Here is a 19,097-nt window from a genome sequence, read left to right on the forward strand (position 1 = left end):
ATGTTGCATTTCAGCATCATTCATGGTATAATATATACATGAATCGCTTATAATAAAGGAGCACGATAACCCAATGGCGAGGCAATTTTTTGCAACCCAAAAGAAATAACAAGCCTTTGTGGATTTCTCATTCATTCATACCCATCGTATTATGACAGCAATATGTTTATGGCAGACAATAAAATAAAATAGAATAAAGTCAAATAAAAATCAAATAAAATGCTTCCACTCCCCCATGCAGGTTATTATCATTATCATGATATGACTTTACAAAGCCAAAAATGTCTTTTTTTTTTCTTTTTCATCACATCTTTCTCTGCTTTTGGTTGGTGTCTAAAAAAAAAAAAAAAAAAAAAAAAAAACATAAAACAAAAATATATTTCTGTACAGCTCTATTAGTCCTTTTGGGTTAGTGTTAAAACACACACAGCATCTGGTCTTCAGAGGCCAAAGAAAAAAAGTCTCTTCCTCCCATCTGTTCTTCAGAGAACCGTGAGGTCGTGGCAGGACTTCGACTTCTGCCTGAAAGCCATCTTCTTGTTCTTGCGTGCGACCATGCGGCCCAGAAACCGTTTGGCCTTCTTGCCGATGCTCTCCCTGCGCCTGCAGTTGGCCATGCGCCGAGCGTTCTCCTCCTTGCTGTCTTTCCTCAGGCGGATCTGTCTGACGATGCCCTCGAACAAGTCGTGCACGTTGTGGTGAAGCGACGCGGACGTCTCAATGAACTTGCAGTCGAACACCATGGCGCAGGCACTTCCCTCTGCCGTCCAAAAACAAGACATGATAGAAATTAGAACGCTGAAAGTCGAACATTGAAGGTAAGACAAGAGGGGATGATCACGTTATATTTGTGAAGTTCAGTGTGCTTTTTGAAAACAGGCTCAGTTTAATCATAAAATGTGAAAAAATGTGCCGTAAGAGTTCACAGCTAACAGTTATCTGGGATTCTAGTGTCAAAGGTCACAAGAATTAAATTTACATGGTAATTACTTGACACTTCAAAATCCACTCCCCTTGACAACTACCCAAATTAGACTCAGTAACATGGATATTTCACAAACTTACCGTCGACAGACACCTCTCTGGATCGCACCAGGTCACTCTTGTTGCCCACGAGGATGATGGGAATGTTCTCCGACTGTCTGGCCCGGCGCAGCTGAATGCGGAGCTCCGACGCCTTCTCAAAGCTCGATTTGTCCGTCACAGAATACACGATGATGTAGGCGTCTCCCATCCTCATGCACTGCTCCTTCAGCCACTGACTGTTATCCTTCAGGAAAGAAAAAAGAAAAAAAAACTGAGCATCACACATGATCACGTCCACCTTCTGGATGAATCTAATATATATAATATTTAATCCTTACCTGTTCCCAGATGTCGTACAACAAAATGGATGCTTCTTCTTCATCCACCATAATCGATCTGTCATATGTGTTTCCTGAGGAAAAAAATAATATTGTGTTACACATCAGTAGAGAGAAGAAACATGTTTCTCATACAATCCCTTTTCAGTGAATATGTGGTATTTCCTTTTCATACTCTGATAATGGCACCGTTTTCCATTTTTAGGCTGAAATTAAAAGGAACATAATCTGTTATCACTAGTCTAATGTTTGCCTTTCACAGTTTAATGCATCTCTGCCAGCTACACTACAGAGGGCGGGAGCCTCACTGTAGATGGAAATAGCAATAATCAATGTGTGGACACTCTTGCGTGAAACGATAAGAACATGCTTTCTCTATGGACAAAATCTGCAGTCTCCATGGATAAAATACAGAATTGTATTCAAACAAATTTACAGCAAACATTTTAGAAACAGTTTATCTATCTTTATGAGGTAAAACTGATTAATGTCTGAGAGGCAAAGGATTGCGTTAAATCAAGACAAAAATGAACAGCTATACCTTCCCTTCATATCTGTAATGAACTCTGCATTGTTCAGACTAAATTAACCTTCCACGGGCCCAATCATCACACCTTATCTTTAAAGGCAAACAACACCTAATTGCCTGTGAGTGTCTATCTGTGGGTTGGCATGAGCGATGACTCATCTTCAGCGTCTCCATTTACCTGCTTCGTCGCAGTCGTGACCAGCATCTTCATCCCCTCCGAACACGCGCGCCAGGCTGGACTTGCCGACTCCGTGCTCCCCGAGGAGGACCACCTTGTACACCTGGGACTCCGCCTCGCTGCCGGTGGAGATGACGGAGTCGGAGGAGTCGGACGCGCAGCTCCCCCGGTGCTGCTCGCTCGGGGAGTAGGACGTGCAGCGCAGCAGGTTGGACAGCTCGTCGGTCTGTCCCGTCTGTGGCATGGTGGCGCGCAGGTCCCGGTCGTCCACGGGCATGCTCCTCCTGTGCAGGTTGGGCAGGTTCATGGGGAAGGGCATGCTCCCTCTCCTTTTGTCCATGTTCCGCAGTTTGTCGCCTTTGTTCAAAGTCATTGTGCTGAAACGGAGGATCTGTAGATGGGAGAGCTGTGCGTAAATACGCGACCCCGGTCACGGTTGATGTGGCTTTTCACACAAATGTTTCTTTTAATGCTATGAAGCTTAACACGAATAAAAACAAATAATAATCAAAACACTTACTCGGCGCTGGCAATTAAATCCAACGAAGGAAAACCCAGTAATCCGTATTTTATAAAGTTGTGCTCGAAAAGGCAGCTTTGCTTGAGTCTGGCCAGAGTCGCTGCCGAGCGTATTTATAACGGAGCGGAGTGACGTGGGCAGGGATTCGCCCCGGAGAATCACGTCTCCGTTTATAATAGTGGTGCGTAACGGTAACATCACACAGGAGGGGGAGTGTGACTGGAAGAGCTGAGGAATCTCCCTTCCGCCTCACCAAATGGAGCTGTCTTAGTGTGGGGGCGGCCAGAGATAAAATTTTGAAAAGGGGAAGCCCACTTAATGCCGGGGCATGCATATTTAATAATAAATTAACAGCTGAATTTAAAAATGGTGGAATATCCACATCAAGTCCTGGTGATGGGAGATGTTGAAGTGTTTCACAGAGAGACGCTCAACGCTTTTACTGAAGATTGATGGTCGCCTTTCCATGCGCCCTGGAAGGGGGAGGTCAAAGTAATACACCCGTGTAATATGTGCATTACTGTAAAGGCAATCTTAATAAGGTCAATTAAATACAGCAAACGACTCACAATGTGAGCCTTGTGCGTTATTCTCTAGCGTTCCATCACACAGATATTTTATATATTTTTCATATACAGAAAACACGCTTAATTTCACAAATAATTTAGATATGGATTCCAAACACGTTGCACTCAATTACCATTCATCACCAGCTCTCCACCCACAAAACTGACGGACACACAGCACCCAAAAAAAAATAAAATAAAATAAAAAAAAAATCCAAGCATCAATTCTTCTCTATTAAAAGACCAATCCAAACCTTCATAGTACTGAAGGCTGTTTTATTTTTTAATTGATTAATTCAGTAATGTGAAACAATTTGTCTTTATAATGCACGTAGCAATCTATTACAGACCTCTTGTATTTATTCTGGCCAGTTTCCCCATTTTCAACTGTACGTGCCAGTCTTGATGGAACACATTATGCACAGATTTTCTTGTACAACGTTTTGCCTGTTAAGTAGTGCTATTTATAGGCCGACTTTTACTGCTGCGATGTTGCCACCTGCTGTATTGCTGTGCATGAAACAGTAACAATCTTTAATATTGAATATCGCACAAGGTACATGGTCAGATACAGTTCTCTGAAGGGATTTGAATAAATCTTGTGTGGTGTGCTGCTGACCTCTTGTGGTTTGTTACGTGAAATTACAATTGGCTATATGCACAGCTCCACTGCTTCCTGAAGTTCAGACAGCACCTTTATTTCCTGTCTTTCATGGTAGGATGAACTGATTAATTCAGCTGTGTCTGGCCATTTACTGAGATCAGACACACCTGGATTAATCAGTTCATCCTATCATGAAACAGAGGAAATGAAGGTGCTGTCTGAACTTCAGGAAGTAATGGAGCTGTTCATATCGCCCACTGAACCCATGATTATAAAGTTTGTCAAGGAGTCCATTTATTATGCTAAATACATATGAAGAGCACTCTCTATGCGTTCATCCAAAACAGAAATAACATGTAGCAGTATCTTTAAATACATTAAGGGCATATGAATGCATGAATCAAATAAATGGCAACATGAAAGGCAATTTGTCTTCATGAATTGTTCATAATGTAAGTATTTTTGTAACATAAAGAGGCGTGTTTGTATTCTGTGACTGAATGTTACACCTTTCTCTTAACAAAAGCAATTAAAAAGCAGCAGTAAAGAGTTTGAGATTCATGTATACTTTTATGTTTAACCCCCATTCAGCAGCATCAGATATAATCCTCTATTTATATAAAACAAATTTACAATTAAATGTTATATATATCTATTTAAGGTCCCAATAAAATAAGGTGAAACTTTGAAACATCCAAATTCCTCCCTGCTATCCTGTATATTCAGTCACTGTGTTCACTGCCAGTTCACAACTTGTCATAATTTAAGAGCCAGTTAAGATCTGAATGTATCTTATTTCAGATTTATATAAAGAATAGTGTATGTTAGAGGACATTAGCGTGTACAATTGATTGATATATAGGCAGATCTAATTCAGTCTTTAGTTCCTTTACAGGCTGATACTAACTGAATTAAATAACACCCTCCATGCAATAATAAAATAGCAGCTAGAGGAGAATGGAGTGCAAAATAACAGAAAAAATAATGCTGATTTCAGAACAGAGGTGGTACCACAACAAGAATCAAATGTTTGCAATTTTTAAGGGTTCAAGTGACTCACATAATTCAACCCTTCCCATTCAGTTCACCGTGTGATTGCTTTCAAAGCACTGAATATGAAGAAGAGCTTTTTTTTTTTTTAATTCGGCCTGTTTCCAACCGATTATCATGTTTTCTACATGTACGATAAGCTGAATTTACATAAAACTGTAACATTGTAATGCAAAAAGGTGAATTTTTGAATGATTTATTTTATACAATTGTTATGATCAGCAACACACAATGATCACAAGTAATGCAGTGGAATGTTCTTGATACTGTGCAAAACTATTTATTGTCTTGTAGCAAATACTTATATCTGACAGCAAATGCTGACAATTCTAGGGAAACACAGAGAAACTAAAATGCTTCATTTGATTTTACTTGGCAATTACAGAAAGTAAAAATGAAATTCAGACGGTTTTCTAAACTGTTAACACTGTCGGAGAGTACAAATTGCATTAACTGAACATAATCTTCGATGAAGATTTGATACGAATGGTGTAAAGAGGAAAAATACAATAAATATAGAGAAAACAGAAAAACTGACATCTCATCTAACACAATCTGAATTTTACTGAAACACATTCAGTAAGTGATTTTGCCCTCCACTCTGTATATCACGCATTGAACGGCACCGGGTTCTACTGTCCTTTTTTTTTTGCACATATTATATATACATTATTATATATATGTATGTGTGTATATATATATATATATATATAATATATTATATATGATCAAAGCGTCCTGTTGGAGCAGTGAGCAGTTTTGTAAAAAGGTGAAGTCTTTCATTCATTCATTCAGAGGACAGCACAGCACAGCAACGCCCTCTGCAGGACACCGGAAGTCGCCCCTTTCAGACGCGTCACTGCGCATGCTCGGTCCTCTCGTGTGTTCGACCTCTACTCCAGACCGGTGAGAGCTAACCTCCTCTAGCACAAGCTGTCTTTCCCTTCATTCTAACACCGTGACGCCTCTTTCTCACTCCGCGTCTTTACGCATTTGTCCGCCGCGCGGCCGTTCGGCTGTTTGGTTTTCCAGTCAGTCGATTATTTGCAGCGTTGTGCGCTTCCGCCGTTGATCGTGACCTTACGTGTGCGTCCGTCCAACTTTGCACACTCTGTACTTTATTGCCGAGCAGGCGATCTGCAGGAGGAGCTAACCTCGGCTGTATTTTGTTCTGTTCTCTGTGTTGTTTTCTGCAGGCTTCGGACAAACATCCAGCTCCTTCGGTTGACCTGACCAACACGTCTCCTCGCTCGTGATGTACGCCTGTGCTAAGTTCGTCTCCACGCCCTCTCTGGTGAGTCACTATGAATGAAAGCTTTCTAATGGCCTCCTGCAAGTGCTCGGATTTGTGTTTAATCGACATATGAGCGATCTGTGACTGCCAGCCAGGATGTTTTCAGAGCAAACAGTCAGCAATCACACCGAGCGTGAAGAGCCCTCTTCTACCCTCTGCTAAAGTCAAAGTCAGCTAGTGCTCCACCTGCAAGGACGTCCTGGTTTTATCAGGGCAGAACTTAACCCCGGTCCTCCTGTGAGACATTTTAAAGCCACTCTGCAACATATTGCAAGCTACAGACCTAAAATATACCCAGCTGAGAAGATGAAGTCATCTTCAAGTTGAAGAATTATATAAACACTGTAGTATCAATGGTTTTCATGTGTTATATAGTGCATCATAGTGACCAGGTGTAGAAATACCTGATTACACTCGCTTTTCCATCCATGTCATTTTATGCACAATTTAGTAAAATTTGCACCATATAATCTGCTTCACTTTTGATAAGGTATTACAGTGTTGCTTTCAATGTGAATACATATTCAAAGATTTATCTGCTATTTTGTGAGTATTTGAACAGCAAAAATGTTTTGTAGACATTAGACAATATTCTCCAGTCAGGAAAGCTCATAAGTTTAATCTATGCACTTACGTGTCTGCTGTTCTGCTGAATCTTCCATTCAGAGCAAAGCATGTCTGCCTTAACCAAATATGTTTGTTGCTTCTTCTTTTTTGTATACAGATCCGTGCTGGATCCCGGGCTCTGTACAGACCTCTCTCTGCAGCCGTAGTGTCAGATGGCAGGAAATCAGATGTGAGTAGCCATCAATGGAAGAGGAGCAGCATTCTAAATTTCTATTCAGTTCAGCTTTATTTGAATAGCGTATAACACAGTCACTCTTACCAAGATACTCAAAAGTTCCCCACAAGCAAGGAAAAGCGACTGTGGAGGAAAAAAAAAACTTCCTTTTAAAAGGAAGAAACCTGCAGAACCAGGCCCAGAGGTGGCTGCTATTCCAGTTGGGGTGAGGGGATAGAAAGAGAGAAAAGGATAGGACAGACGGTTGATTCTCTGAATCAGCTCAGTTGTGCTCCACTGGCAGCAGGTGGATCAGGACAGGAGGCTTCAGACCACTCTAAGGAGATCACATAACCAAAAGTCTTCTTTACTTTTTCCGTGACTTCTCCAGACACTCTGAATGACCCAATAAACACTATTGCAGATGGTAGTTCAACCACATTATTAAAGAGAATTAACTTCTAAAGATAAGCTCATTACATTGGCTTTGAATGTATTTGTTTTATGTAAAATTAAAGTTATTCTAGTAGTGGACCATTATGTGGGTAAATACTATTAAGTTATTTGATTTCACCTTGCACATCTGAGGTCTAATTGAATTACATTACAAACATTCTGCATCCGCTTTATGATGGTCTTTCTTTGAATTCATTGTGTTACTTGTGCTTTCAGACTGCTTCCCTCCTGGCACCACAGAGCAGCGTAGCCTCTGGACAGCAGCTGGCAGTACGAGGATTTCAAACCAGCGCCGTGAGCCGTGACATCGACACCGCTGCCAAGTTCATCGGCGCCGGAGCTGCCACCGTGGGAGTGGCTGGGTCCGGAGCTGGGATTGGAACCGTGTTCGGCAGCCTCATTATCGGATATGCAAGGTGAACTAAACACACTCTGTGATTAGAAGGGCATGCCTTATTCAAAAACGCAGATGTTTGAAGGTGAAAAAAACATAAAGAAACTATCAATTCAACCATATTGGAAGACTTGTTTACAACCATTATGTCATTTTAAATAAACCTTGGGGGACACTGGGACATTTTTTCATTGAATTGTTTCTAGTTTGCTTTTTACCTCAGCTTGGCTCATGTGTTCTTCTCTTCCTCCACAGAAACCCATCTCTGAAGCAGCAGCTCTTCTCTTACGCCATTCTGGGATTCGCTCTGTCTGAAGCCATGGGTCTCTTCTGTCTGATGGTGGCGTTCCTCATCCTGTTCGCCATGTAACCTGGTCGAGCGTCTGCCGTGAAAGAACACACCACAATGTGAATGAGAATTAGCCGGAGGTTCACTTCAGCCTCCTTTGTTGCTTGTCCTTGTTGATTCGTGGTTTGTGATCGATAATGAATCCACCATGTACGGAACTCTAATGAACCCAGATCACTTTAATGAGGGTTTGTCAAAAATATTGTATATTTACTCTAAAGTTTTTGTTAACAACAAACACGCAACGATGAACATCAGTAAAGCTTTTAATTCCTCAGTGTGTTTGTGTGTTTTCATGTGGGGAGTGTGTGTGTGTGTTGAAATGAGGTGCACAATAGAGAAAACTTGAACAACCTGGATAATAGTTCCCTGACTATGACAAGAGCCATTATTTAAAAGGCCTTTCATCAGTCTTACGTAGAGATGGTAATGTATGAGATCTCTAACAGTCTGATTCATTTTTTTTTCCAGATTTATACAAACTGTTGGATTAGGTTTTATCTGAGGTAGACTAGAATATATAAAGACCAGTGGGCTCACCGCCAGGCTGATAGTAAAGTGAGCTGCCACTGGGTTTCGATTTTGCCCGTTTGTACTCATCAGTGCATAAGCTGATACACTGAATTTAAAAGCAAAATACTTTTGGTTTTGCTCCTATTTTTCATGAGTCAAACTCAAAAGATCCAGGACATTTTCTACATGCACAAACGGCCTGTTACAAATATTCCCAGATAATCTTCATTGCTGAGCTGAGACGATCCTTCCACCTCACAGGTGTGGCGAATCAAGATGCTGATTAGACAGCAGGATTATCACACAGCTGTGCCTTTGACTGTTAAATTGTCTTATGTTGGTGTTTGTCCCTTCCTGGTTTGTGACATATGGTCTAATGATCTTCAGAGCTATGCTGCCTGGTTGCTCGTCACATTTTAGTCAATCAACAACACAAGCAGCAAAAACAAAACAGAAAGTGACCACATCCTTAATCTTTACATCTGTGCTTGCTGTGTTTTCTCCTGCATTTTTTTTTAGGTTGACTTGTTGACAGACAAAGCAAAATGTGCAAGAAACTTCAGTCATGTGTCTTGAACTTGAGATTTGACAGCATATACTGATGATATTCAGCCTGAAATATCTTGTCATTGATGACAAAATGATCTGTAGGTGTCGTTCTTCGATCGTTTAAAGGTCTGTGTGGTTTTGAAGCAGAGCTGAGAGGCAACATACTGTACCTCTTGTTGAAGGCACTGCATTTGTTCTGAGCTGTGTGACCACAGTGGAAACTGATTCTGTGAGCAGAGTGTAGTTGATTTACAGTATATCTAGCATGGAGACTTGGACATGGAAGTGGTGAAATCTGCAAAAATGAAATTAAACACAAAATGCACCGAGAGCAAGGACATTTGTGTTTGGTACAATATTTCTTTTTAACTCTGAATATTGTACAAAAATATCCTCGTTTGAAGACCTGACTTTTTCCATTTGTATATAGTCCCTGAACCTGTTGGGTGATCAGCAGGTTGGTTCATGGATTCATCGTTTCAAAATTTGCTCAATCTTCTCTGCCTTTGACAAGAATCAAAACCAGCAAGTACTGTTACAGCAAGAAATAATCTACTACAAAAAATCTATATCTTCATGACCTTTATTTAATGGAACATTACCTACACTGAGTTCACACCACTTTTTTACGCATTCTCATGGTGATGGAACTCACAACCTCAATTTGACCTCATTATAAACCTCCACAAACAGAACAATGTTTACGCCTGAGCTTCTCTCTAATCTTGCTACAGTGTGCACAATCATCTCAGGCAAGTGAATATTTTAACCAAATCATTTTCATGTACAATTCCCAACTCTAAGTTGTATAAATATGAGTGCTTCTTGGATTTGAGCAGATCAGATGTTGTGTATTGGTTTAATGAGAGATGTGGTGTCCAAAGGAGATCAATACCCTGCAATACCAAGGTGTGCATAATTATTTAGATACTTTATTTTATGCAGTTTTACAAGAAAAGAAACAGCATTGAGGCAGATAAGAGGGGACATTATTTGCCTCTTCAAAATAATTCTTTTACATATTAGGATGTGATGAAAATGTATTTTGAAAAACATATTCTTGCGTATGGGCATACATGCACACAGATTTGTATTACACACATGAGTGTGTAAGAAAGCGTGAAGAGAAAATTAGCCCACAACAGACAACTGCAAATGTGTTCAATACAAAATGCACAAAAACATGCTGATTTATTTGTTTTTTTTAAGCTTCATATAATGGTAAAATTGTCTGTTCAAAGACAAAACTTGTAGAAAAGAATATTTCAAACTAAAAATCCAAGACATTCAATAAAAAAAAAAAACACACACACAGGATTATTTATAGTGCAAAACAGTGTAACAGCTGCAAAATTAAAGGCCTCAGACTAACACAGTACAGCAAATTCTATTGATCCCAACAGCCATTAATTAAATCATTGAAAGTGAAAAACTCCCATGAATACACCGATGCTTTTGGATGCAGCGTATATCCTATGAAAAACTGAACCTTTTCCTTTGGTTTCTCTGGATGAAAAGTCTGTCCTGCTCCTCCTCGCTCCTCATAAATTTCATTCCTGGAGAGAAAGAACGAGACAGTTTTCCAATACAGAAATTTCTACACTTTACAAGATTTAAGATGCCTCGACATAAATCTTAAATAGTTTTCATTGTTGCTGAACTTCTCTGTTATTTCTTATCTGTTATCTCATTGCATTAGAGCTGATGTTAAATGTGGTAAGAGAAGTGGTCTTGTAACAATACCTGTCCGAGTTCTCATTTTGATGACGAAGCAAATGGTGACTTTAGTAAGAATGAGAGTCACCATGCTGAGTATCATCGTTGCCAGGGATGTGGTTTCAGTGGGTTTTTCTAAAACAGAAAAGAACAGAAAAACTTTGTACCCAATGGGTAATGACAGCTCATAGTGATTGATGTTTCTCCAGATTTTCCTCACAATGCAATTATGCGAGCATACATACATACATGTATTTCTCTAATGTTGGTGTCTATCGACATTCTTACCTTGAGTCTTTAAATATACTGACTGGACAATTACTGGATGTCCACTGATTTTATATCCACAGAAGTACAGTGCAGAGTCAGATTCAGTCACGTTCTTGATTTTGAGAAAAATAGTGGACATATTGGATGACACTTCAAATCTGTTGCTTTCAGCTCCTCCGCAGAATGAAGCGGGCTGGTCCGAACGGAAAATCTTGGCGACGCAGTGAGGCTCCGATCTGTTCATGAATCTAAACCAGATTAACAAGGAAGGAATGATGGTGGTGTTGGGGCAAAGCAGGGTGGCATCTTCACCGGACTGAACCTCCACAGTGTGAGCGAGCGAGAGGTGGATCCAACCTGAAGAGAAATATTATGAAACGAAGCAGAAAACAGCAGCAGTTCCTTAAAGGGCAGACACTTTGGTAAAAGAAGTTCTATATGCAGATACTTACTGAGGCTGCAGAGGAACAAGACTGTCTCGAAAGCGACGCTCGTCATTCTGCATGTGAGGTTCAACTGAGGTTTCACTGAAAAAAGGCTGGTTTATAGCGTCGGACAGGATTTTATAGGACAAGAGAGGAGCTGTAGTGTGAACGAACAAGTTGAGGTGCATGTGGTCTGATTGCAGAGACCGTTCTGTGGCTTTCACTTTGACATGTTCAAGACACTGCGGAGGAAAATGAAGGGGGAGGAGGGCACAGAGAGGATGTTGGTTATTCACATCTGCATGCAGGCATAAAGGAGGAGAAGGTTTAACTTGTCATAAATAACTTTTAGTTGAAATGGTTACACTATCATCCAGTGACACGTCTTTTACAAGTCTTAGTGTCACATTCAACAAGGCTTTGATGTTTGTGGTTGAGCCTTTGGGTTGTCACAGCATCATTCCGTCTTAGTCAGTTGATTAAAGCTTTGACGGTAACATGACAATTCATGGTATTTGTGCTCAGACCACATTGTCCTGCCTCTTCCTGTATCACCCTCCCTCTCCCCGACAAACTGATTCTTACTATAGAACATCAGTCTAGATCATGGCTGGAAATAAAATATAGTGTCTAAAAAAGCAGATTAAGTGAAGCGCTGCTAGACTGATCTAGTTTATGTCAAGCTGTCCTTATTTTGAGCACAATGGGCTTAAAAAAATTGTACAGGTCGAGTTAACAAAAATTTAGCTCCTTTTCACAACATTAGTCTAGTCAGGTTTCATTTTCATTAGCAAGTTGTTTCCCCCCTGCTAGTTTAGTTCCAGCTACATTAATCTACTGTATATGGTATTTTTTTTTTCTATCACAAAAGAATGTACTTTTGCTGTTTGTGTGCAGAACAAACTGCTGATGGTAGGAAGAGTGTGTGAGTGTAGGAGTGTGTGTGTTTGTTCTCATTCACAGGTTTCAAACCAGATTTACTGCATAGTGATCCTTTAGTCTTCTTTCCACACTCCAGGAAGTAGACCACTGCTCTCTGTGTGATTTCCACCAACCTTTAGGGACTCCAGAATGTCAAGTTTTTTCTCCTGAACACCAAAGGTGTTTTTTGTTTTGCTTTTATTAAGTAATTAAGCAATACAGCAATTTATGTAAACATGTTACTTGTCAACAAATTGTGTATGTCTCATGGTGACCTGAAAACACCCTGCTGCTCAAGAGCAACAGAATCTTGAAGTTGTGATTCCAAACTATTGTGATAGCCACAAGTCCCTACGTAATCACTTTAACACTAGAGAACAAGACTGATTGATTCCAACTGGGAATGACTGCCAAATTTCCCCAAACCCAATACACTGCACACAGCCTGTGTGATTTACGTGAAATACTGGGAGGATTCCAAAACTCTAAATAATCTGTACAAACAACAATTGTGAATTCCTCAGTGGATAGGAATATGTTTATTGATCACTCACTTTTTGTTATTGGCTTCTTTTATTTAACAATCTTAGTACATCCTTTAACAGTAGATGCTGTAAAAACATACATGCTGAAAACTGTTTCAGATGGTGGCTAATTAGCCCCTCTTTACCTAAAGCTGTTAACAGGAGATTAGATGAAGACGCTTTGTGTTCCAAATCTTCAGTGAGTAAATAGTTAACTGCCACTTCACAACCACTGAGGAAATCTGCAAGAATACATGCACAAGGCTACTACTAACCAAAAGCTGCAACTCATTCATCGGCTCATCAAAAGCACAACATGGTATAGGGAAACACTTTTCCAATTTCCATTCCATTCCATTCCAAAAAGAAATGACTTATTTTTTTATCCCACAACATTTGGTAAATCCTCAGGGAACCATTTTGAAGTTAAGCATCCTGAGAAAACCCATCACTGTTGACAAAAATGTATCACCAAGGGTAGAATTATTATCTTAATATATATTCAATTCATATATTGAATGTGCATTTCTCACAATTCTAAATTTTGAAACAAACATCAAAATAAATGCTTTGTGGCAATCAATCAATCAATCAATCAATCAATCAATCAATCAATCAATCTATCTATCTATCTATCTATCACAAATGGAAGTTAATTTAAGGAATTTGGTCTCATGTCAATTCTTTGGGTTGTTCTATCAAGTACAGATGGTACTGCAGAGGTTACTATTGCTGTACTATCTCACAACATTATTTCAGTAAATTAATTTGATAACTTAAATTCAAAGAACAATTTGGAACCCAGAACTGAGTACTTCTATGGATCAATACAAAAGATGGAAATTACTTACACAATTTCAGAGGGAGAAATAAATTGAAAGCCAAACGTCCAAAATCTTAAAATTTGTTTTAATAAAAACATGATCAGATATGTGAGTTAATCCTCTTGAATAGATGCAAACTGACATTGATAATTTTCTAGTAATATATTTATTTTTAAAGCATTTTAACTTTGACTATGGTTTCGTTTCTCAAGCGGAACTGAAGTGTAACTCCTGCAGCGACACGGAGAGATTAGAAAGACGTACCTGGTAGTATTTTATCTTTACTAGTGTTTTTCTGACTAAAATTGTTTGGTTTTTCATTTAAAGTTTGACGTGTCAACTTTGGAACAATTTAGAAGATTCCATGTTTATACGCGTCCAATGCATCTCCTCTGGAGGTCGCGGTGGAAAATCAGCTTTAAGACCAAAACGCCATCCGAGTGGATGTGTCCGTGTCATTATCACACGGGTCCAGTTGTTTTACAGTCCATTCAGAAAAAAGGACGGGATTCCCAGGTAAACGGACAGTGATGTATATGCTTCTTTAGAAAGGCTCTGCATGTTTATGGTCCCCGGGAAAACACTGAGCCCTTCTTCCACAAGAGACAGTTTATCTTTCCAAACTGAAGATTGCAGTCATTGGGTGTTATGCCAGTTGTGTTCATGACAGGGAAATGACTAATCCTTTTGTATAAAACTGCACAGTTGCATTTCTTCTGCTAAACTATTTCACACCGGTTGAACACAGTCAAGTTTAAAACAGAGAACCTGAACCTGCAGTCGTTCTCCCACTGACTGAATTAACACCTGTTGTCCACCAGGGGTAGTTAGTGTTTAATATACAAAACCATCGTTTCTGTTGCACAGACCAGGCATTAATGACTTTCTAAAGAAGTTTTCAAAAAAGAAAGAAAAGCTTTTCTTCACAAAAAAAGCATGAATTTCTATGCATTACAAAACCGCAAAGCAATTTTCAAACGAAAAGCACTTGCACAATAAATTCTTGCCTAGAAAAGTATTAAACACCTGTATGAGCATTACTATGGTCACTTCCCAAATAGTCATTAAATTTTCTAAACCTTTTATAGAATGTATTCTCTTCTGACCTTAAATTGTAGATGTCTTTCTCCATCACATAAATCTCTTGTACAATATTTAGAAACTGTTCTTGTTTTAGGGCATTTGCTTAAAGTCAACTCCTGGTGATGGTTTTCTTGTTTGCTGCAAGTGAAATTTTGATTGAGTGTCTTCCTTCTCACGTGACAATGTCTGAGGTGGTTGGAATTTGAAATCCTAATTTTTTTTTTTTTTTAATCTTATTATTTACATTTTTTCAAAATTGTCTCACCTTTGTGCAGGTCTAAGAAACATGTGAATGTTCCACATCTGCAAGCTTCAGTGTGGCCGAGCACATTGTTGTTTACTTTTAATTTTTGGTTTGATTGAAAAGAAAAAAAAAATATTCCAGCAAAATTCCCTCCAAGTTGTTGAACTTGTGGATGTACATTCTTCTTAAGCTCTTTCAACTTTTAATGGAAAGCTTCAAGTCCTGTCAAATAGCATGTCTGAATTTGTCAGTTGTGCTAATAAGCAGGTTGGAATGTTTTAAATGTCATAGGTCTAAACTAATTCAACAGAAATGTCAAATTTCTTCAGTCTGTGAAACTAACTGCAGTAGTATCAGGTTTCTTTTATACCTTATTTTTATGTTCATGCCATGATTTTCACAACGATTCTTTTATAACAGGTGACAAGGAAACACAGAAAAGAAAGATCATCATGTCCAGCAGTGCTGGATTTATTTGACCAGCAGTACAGTGAGGAACTCGGAGATCTATGGCCAGCTGCAAGGTACATTTTTCTTGGGATAATTACTCCTGTTGTGTTTACACACAGACGGCATCTCGACTTTCCCCTCATTGATGTCACATTTTTCCTGCAGAGCGGTGCTTCTGGACCCTCACTCCTGGCAGTATGGCGTCATGCTCAACCGCTTCAGCGCTGTGACAGACATCACGCAGATTCTTCAGTCCCAAGGCTTTTCCACATTATTGCTGCAAACAGATGTCTCGGCGCTGCTTCATAATGGTTCCTCCATGGTCTCACGTTCCAAACGTCAAGAAGGAGAAGACTGTGCTGTGTCGCTTTGCGACGCCTCCAAGTTCCCCCCTTGTGATACCCCTCTCCAGTCTGACAGCACGTCTCCTGTGCTCGGTCAGAACCCTCAATCAGAGCCCACCCCCAGTCTGTCCATCCCTTCATTACAGTGCTACATCCACTCGTGTCCCCTGCGGTTTCCCTCTCAGGCACACAGGCCCGGCCAGCTGAAGCAGTACTACCTCCTGAATGCTGCCTCCTTGCTTCCAGTGCTGGCTTTACAAGTCAAAGACGGGGAGAAGGTTTTGGATCTTTGCTCTGCCCCCGGAGGCAAAGCTTTAGCCATATTGCAGAGTGCAAACCCAGGTGAGACACACATTTTCTTAGGAATTCTATCTATATTGCTTATGTTTTTTTACCTGATGAGGTTGAAATCGCTATAAATACTGTCAGTAATGAAGCTCATGTTGTGATTAGGATGCACAAATTCATGCAAAACTATTTCATGGGCTAATTGTGAAAAACAGATGCAAATAATGCCAGTGGCTGTTTATGATGGACGTATTTGCATTGAATGCTCTGTATTCTTCATGCATTTCCCTCCTCTGTTCCAGCGCTTCTCTGCTGTAATGAACCAGATCCTCACAGACGGGACTGGTTGGCCAAAACATTGGAGTCTTTTCTGCCTCGAGCACTTCACAGCAGCGTGATCGTGTCTGCTCAGGATGGACGGACATTTGGCCAAAGCGAGGCTGGTTTATATGACAAGGTGGGCACCATCCTGTGGATGTTTGTGGTCGCAAGCGATTGAATTCTGCTAACAAATTGAAGTGACACGCTGCCTTTTGAAGGACATGGTTTTAAATCAGTGAGAACAGAAAGCCTTTGAACAGAGGTTTAAAAAACCAGCAGGAAATGGGAAAACACTTTATTCAAATTACAACTCAGAAGAAGAGGACAAATGGCTCAGAGGAATCAAAGGACTCCATGGGATTGGTGATAGAACAAAATATAGAAAGAGAAGAGCATAATATTTAAGAGTAAGACATAATGTAAACAAAGGCTGCATAACAAATGACTCATGTAAACAGACAGTACAGGACTTGTGTTTTTGTAATGATGAAAAGAGACTCTTAGTAGATTTGGTACCTCCTGTCTGAAGTCTCAGCAGCTGTTTTCATGTTATTGTGGTGGAAATTCTTTATTCCAACTCAAATCACTTTAATTTGTCTCTAGATAATTCGAGGAGCCTTGGCACAAATATAAGAAGTTCCCTGATTACTTTAGAAAATTATACCAGCATTCGTTTGGCCTCATTTTACTGTGATTATTTATTTAAATTGTCCTCTCTAACTTTTATTCTTTAACTTTTTCTGTATATCATTACTCCCAAAATTTCGAGCTGTCTGGACTGCTTGCATTTCTCTTTCTCTCTCCTCGTGTTCCAGGTTTTAGTCGATGCTCCGTGTTCCAATGACAGGAGTTGGCTTTATTCTCGCAATATCCAGCAGGGGGGACAGAGATTGAAGGAAAGAGCCAAACTACCTTCTCTCCAGGCTCAGCTGCTTAAGTAAGTGGAATGCCTGAAATAAAAAAAAGCAAAAAAACAAACAATAAAGAAGAACAATTGTATCTTAGGTTGTGTTTTGCTATCAAGCATCAGATAAATTGCGTATTTGTCTCATTAATATGTGTCTTTCATCGAGGCAGCTGTAAATCTGACAGGTTATAACATCCAGTAACATTAGATCAGACTGAAGCAGTGCATACAAACAACAGAAAGTTAATACTTGTGTCACAAGCATACAGTATATCAGACTGACGACATGCTTCTAAATTAATATGATCAGATATTATAAAGTGGTGTCGAGGAGTCGTCATTTGAAAGAGCAACTTTAAAGACCACTTCATTTCAGGGAAAGACCTTTGCCGTTTGTTGTATTTCTTCATTTTCTGCACTTGTTTCCCATCTGTCGCTTCATTACCCTCTAGAAACAAAACAAAAATGTTTACAGCATGTATAAATCGATACAGGTTCTTTTTAAAGCCCCCTGACAGAAAGTGTGATATTTGTCTACTTTTCCAGGTCTGCTCTGTCGGCGGTGCGTCCGGGGGGGATCGTGGTATACTCAACTTGCACACTGTCCAGTTTTGAGAACTGCGCTGTGGTTGAGACTGTGCTCGATGACTTTCCCGAGGCCGAGCTGGAAGACCTGTGGGATGAGATTGCCGTTCCTTTATCTCGGTACTTTGCATTTAGTTCTCGCCCTGGTCGTGGGCAGACAACTCATGAGCCGCCCCCGCAGCTACAAAACAGCGCCGGCTCCTCTTATCGCCGCGGACTCGGTATTCTAGTGGTGCCTCAGCCGGGGAAGACCTGGGGACCCATGTTTTTGTGTCGGATTAGAAGGAGGAAATAGTATCAATTTATGCAGGAGAGATTAACAGAATGAGTCTGTTGAACTGAAACGTCACTATAATGTAAAACCGCGTGCGACCTGTGGCCTTGACAGATGAGCCACGGAGACATGCTTTTGTCCACTCCACACAGGTTTAGGAAGTAATGTCGACGATTTAACGCCAATCACTGAGTGTCAGCGCTGCGTCTGCAGCGTTTGTTCCTCATCGCTGCTGGCTTCTTTGTGCATGTGGGTGTGTTGTGTGAACAAGTAAATAAAAATAGCACGAGCTCACATCAGTCATACTTACCTTCAACAGCCCTGCTTCTAATTGTTGCAGAAAAATCAATATTTCTTTTACCATAAAGCTGCCTCTATAAGGATAGAATGAAGGGGATGTTAATCTGTAAGAGTATCACCCAGATCTGCAGCTACACTCAACTTTCTGAAGATTTCTTGTGAGTTTCATCTCATTGTATGACTGAGCTCACGGGTTTGGTTCAGTCTCTTTGTTTTGATTAGAGAAGCTGCTTTCAGCACAAACTTTAAAGTGTAATATTTATCAGCTTTAGAACCAGATGTTCTCCCCGGTATGGAGGAGCCACAAAGACATTAAAAAATGAACTGAGTGTATTAGATTTTATTAATGAGGAAGCACATTCTCCAAGCCAATTAGCAGCATTCTGTTAAAAAAATAAAAAATAAAAATCAACATATCAATTTCTAAAGCAATAATATTGCCAATATATTCCTCTGCCACCTTCTCATTTTTGA

The 19,097-nt window shown here is 40.0% G+C and overlaps 3 protein-coding genes across 4 annotated transcripts; 2 read left to right on the forward strand and 1 right to left on the reverse strand.

Annotated features, from left to right (window-relative positions):
• Positions 1–371: 371 nt before the first annotated feature.
• On the reverse strand, positions 372–2,664 carry rrad (Ras-related associated with diabetes). Its single transcript, XM_030090859.1, has 5 exons — positions 2,592–2,664; positions 2,072–2,462; positions 1,365–1,438; positions 1,066–1,270; positions 372–760 (listed from the first exon to the last, which is right to left on the reverse strand). The coding sequence occupies exons 2-5, from the start codon at positions 2,442–2,444 to the stop codon at positions 483–485; spliced, it is 930 nt and encodes a 309-aa protein (XP_029946719.1). The 5' UTR covers positions 2,445–2,462; positions 2,592–2,664; the 3' UTR covers positions 372–482.
• A 2,973-nt stretch (positions 2,665–5,637) lies between these two features.
• Positions 5,638–8,363, forward strand: LOC115387961 (ATP synthase F(0) complex subunit C3, mitochondrial-like). 2 transcript variants are annotated; one of them, XM_030090870.1, is made up of 5 exons: positions 5,638–5,717; positions 6,008–6,105; positions 6,830–6,901; positions 7,559–7,758; positions 7,992–8,363. In XM_030090870.1, the coding sequence occupies exons 2-5, from the start codon at positions 6,067–6,069 to the stop codon at positions 8,104–8,106; spliced, it is 426 nt and encodes a 141-aa protein (XP_029946730.1). In that variant the 5' UTR covers positions 5,638–5,717; positions 6,008–6,066; the 3' UTR covers positions 8,107–8,363. The 2 variants fall into 2 exon arrangements, with proteins under 2 accessions (XP_029946730.1, XP_029946739.1); XM_030090879.1 differs by lacking the exon at positions 5,638–5,717 and adding an exon at positions 5,731–5,897.
• Positions 8,364–14,119: 5,756 nt separating this feature from the next.
• nsun3 (NOP2/Sun RNA methyltransferase 3) lies at positions 14,120–18,635 on the forward strand. The gene is made up of 6 exons (XM_030090849.1): positions 14,120–14,343; positions 15,575–15,678; positions 15,770–16,290; positions 16,539–16,693; positions 17,373–17,494; positions 18,011–18,635. The coding sequence occupies exons 1-6, from the start codon at positions 14,209–14,211 to the stop codon at positions 18,342–18,344; spliced, it is 1,371 nt and encodes a 456-aa protein (XP_029946709.1). The 5' UTR covers positions 14,120–14,208; the 3' UTR covers positions 18,345–18,635.
• The last annotated feature ends 462 nt before the right edge of the window (positions 18,636–19,097 follow it).

Source organism: Salarias fasciatus, chromosome 1 (genome assembly GCF_902148845.1).
Source record: "Salarias fasciatus chromosome 1, fSalaFa1.1, whole genome shotgun sequence".
In the NCBI taxonomy this organism is placed as follows: Eukaryota; Metazoa; Chordata; class Actinopteri; order Blenniiformes; family Blenniidae; genus Salarias; species Salarias fasciatus.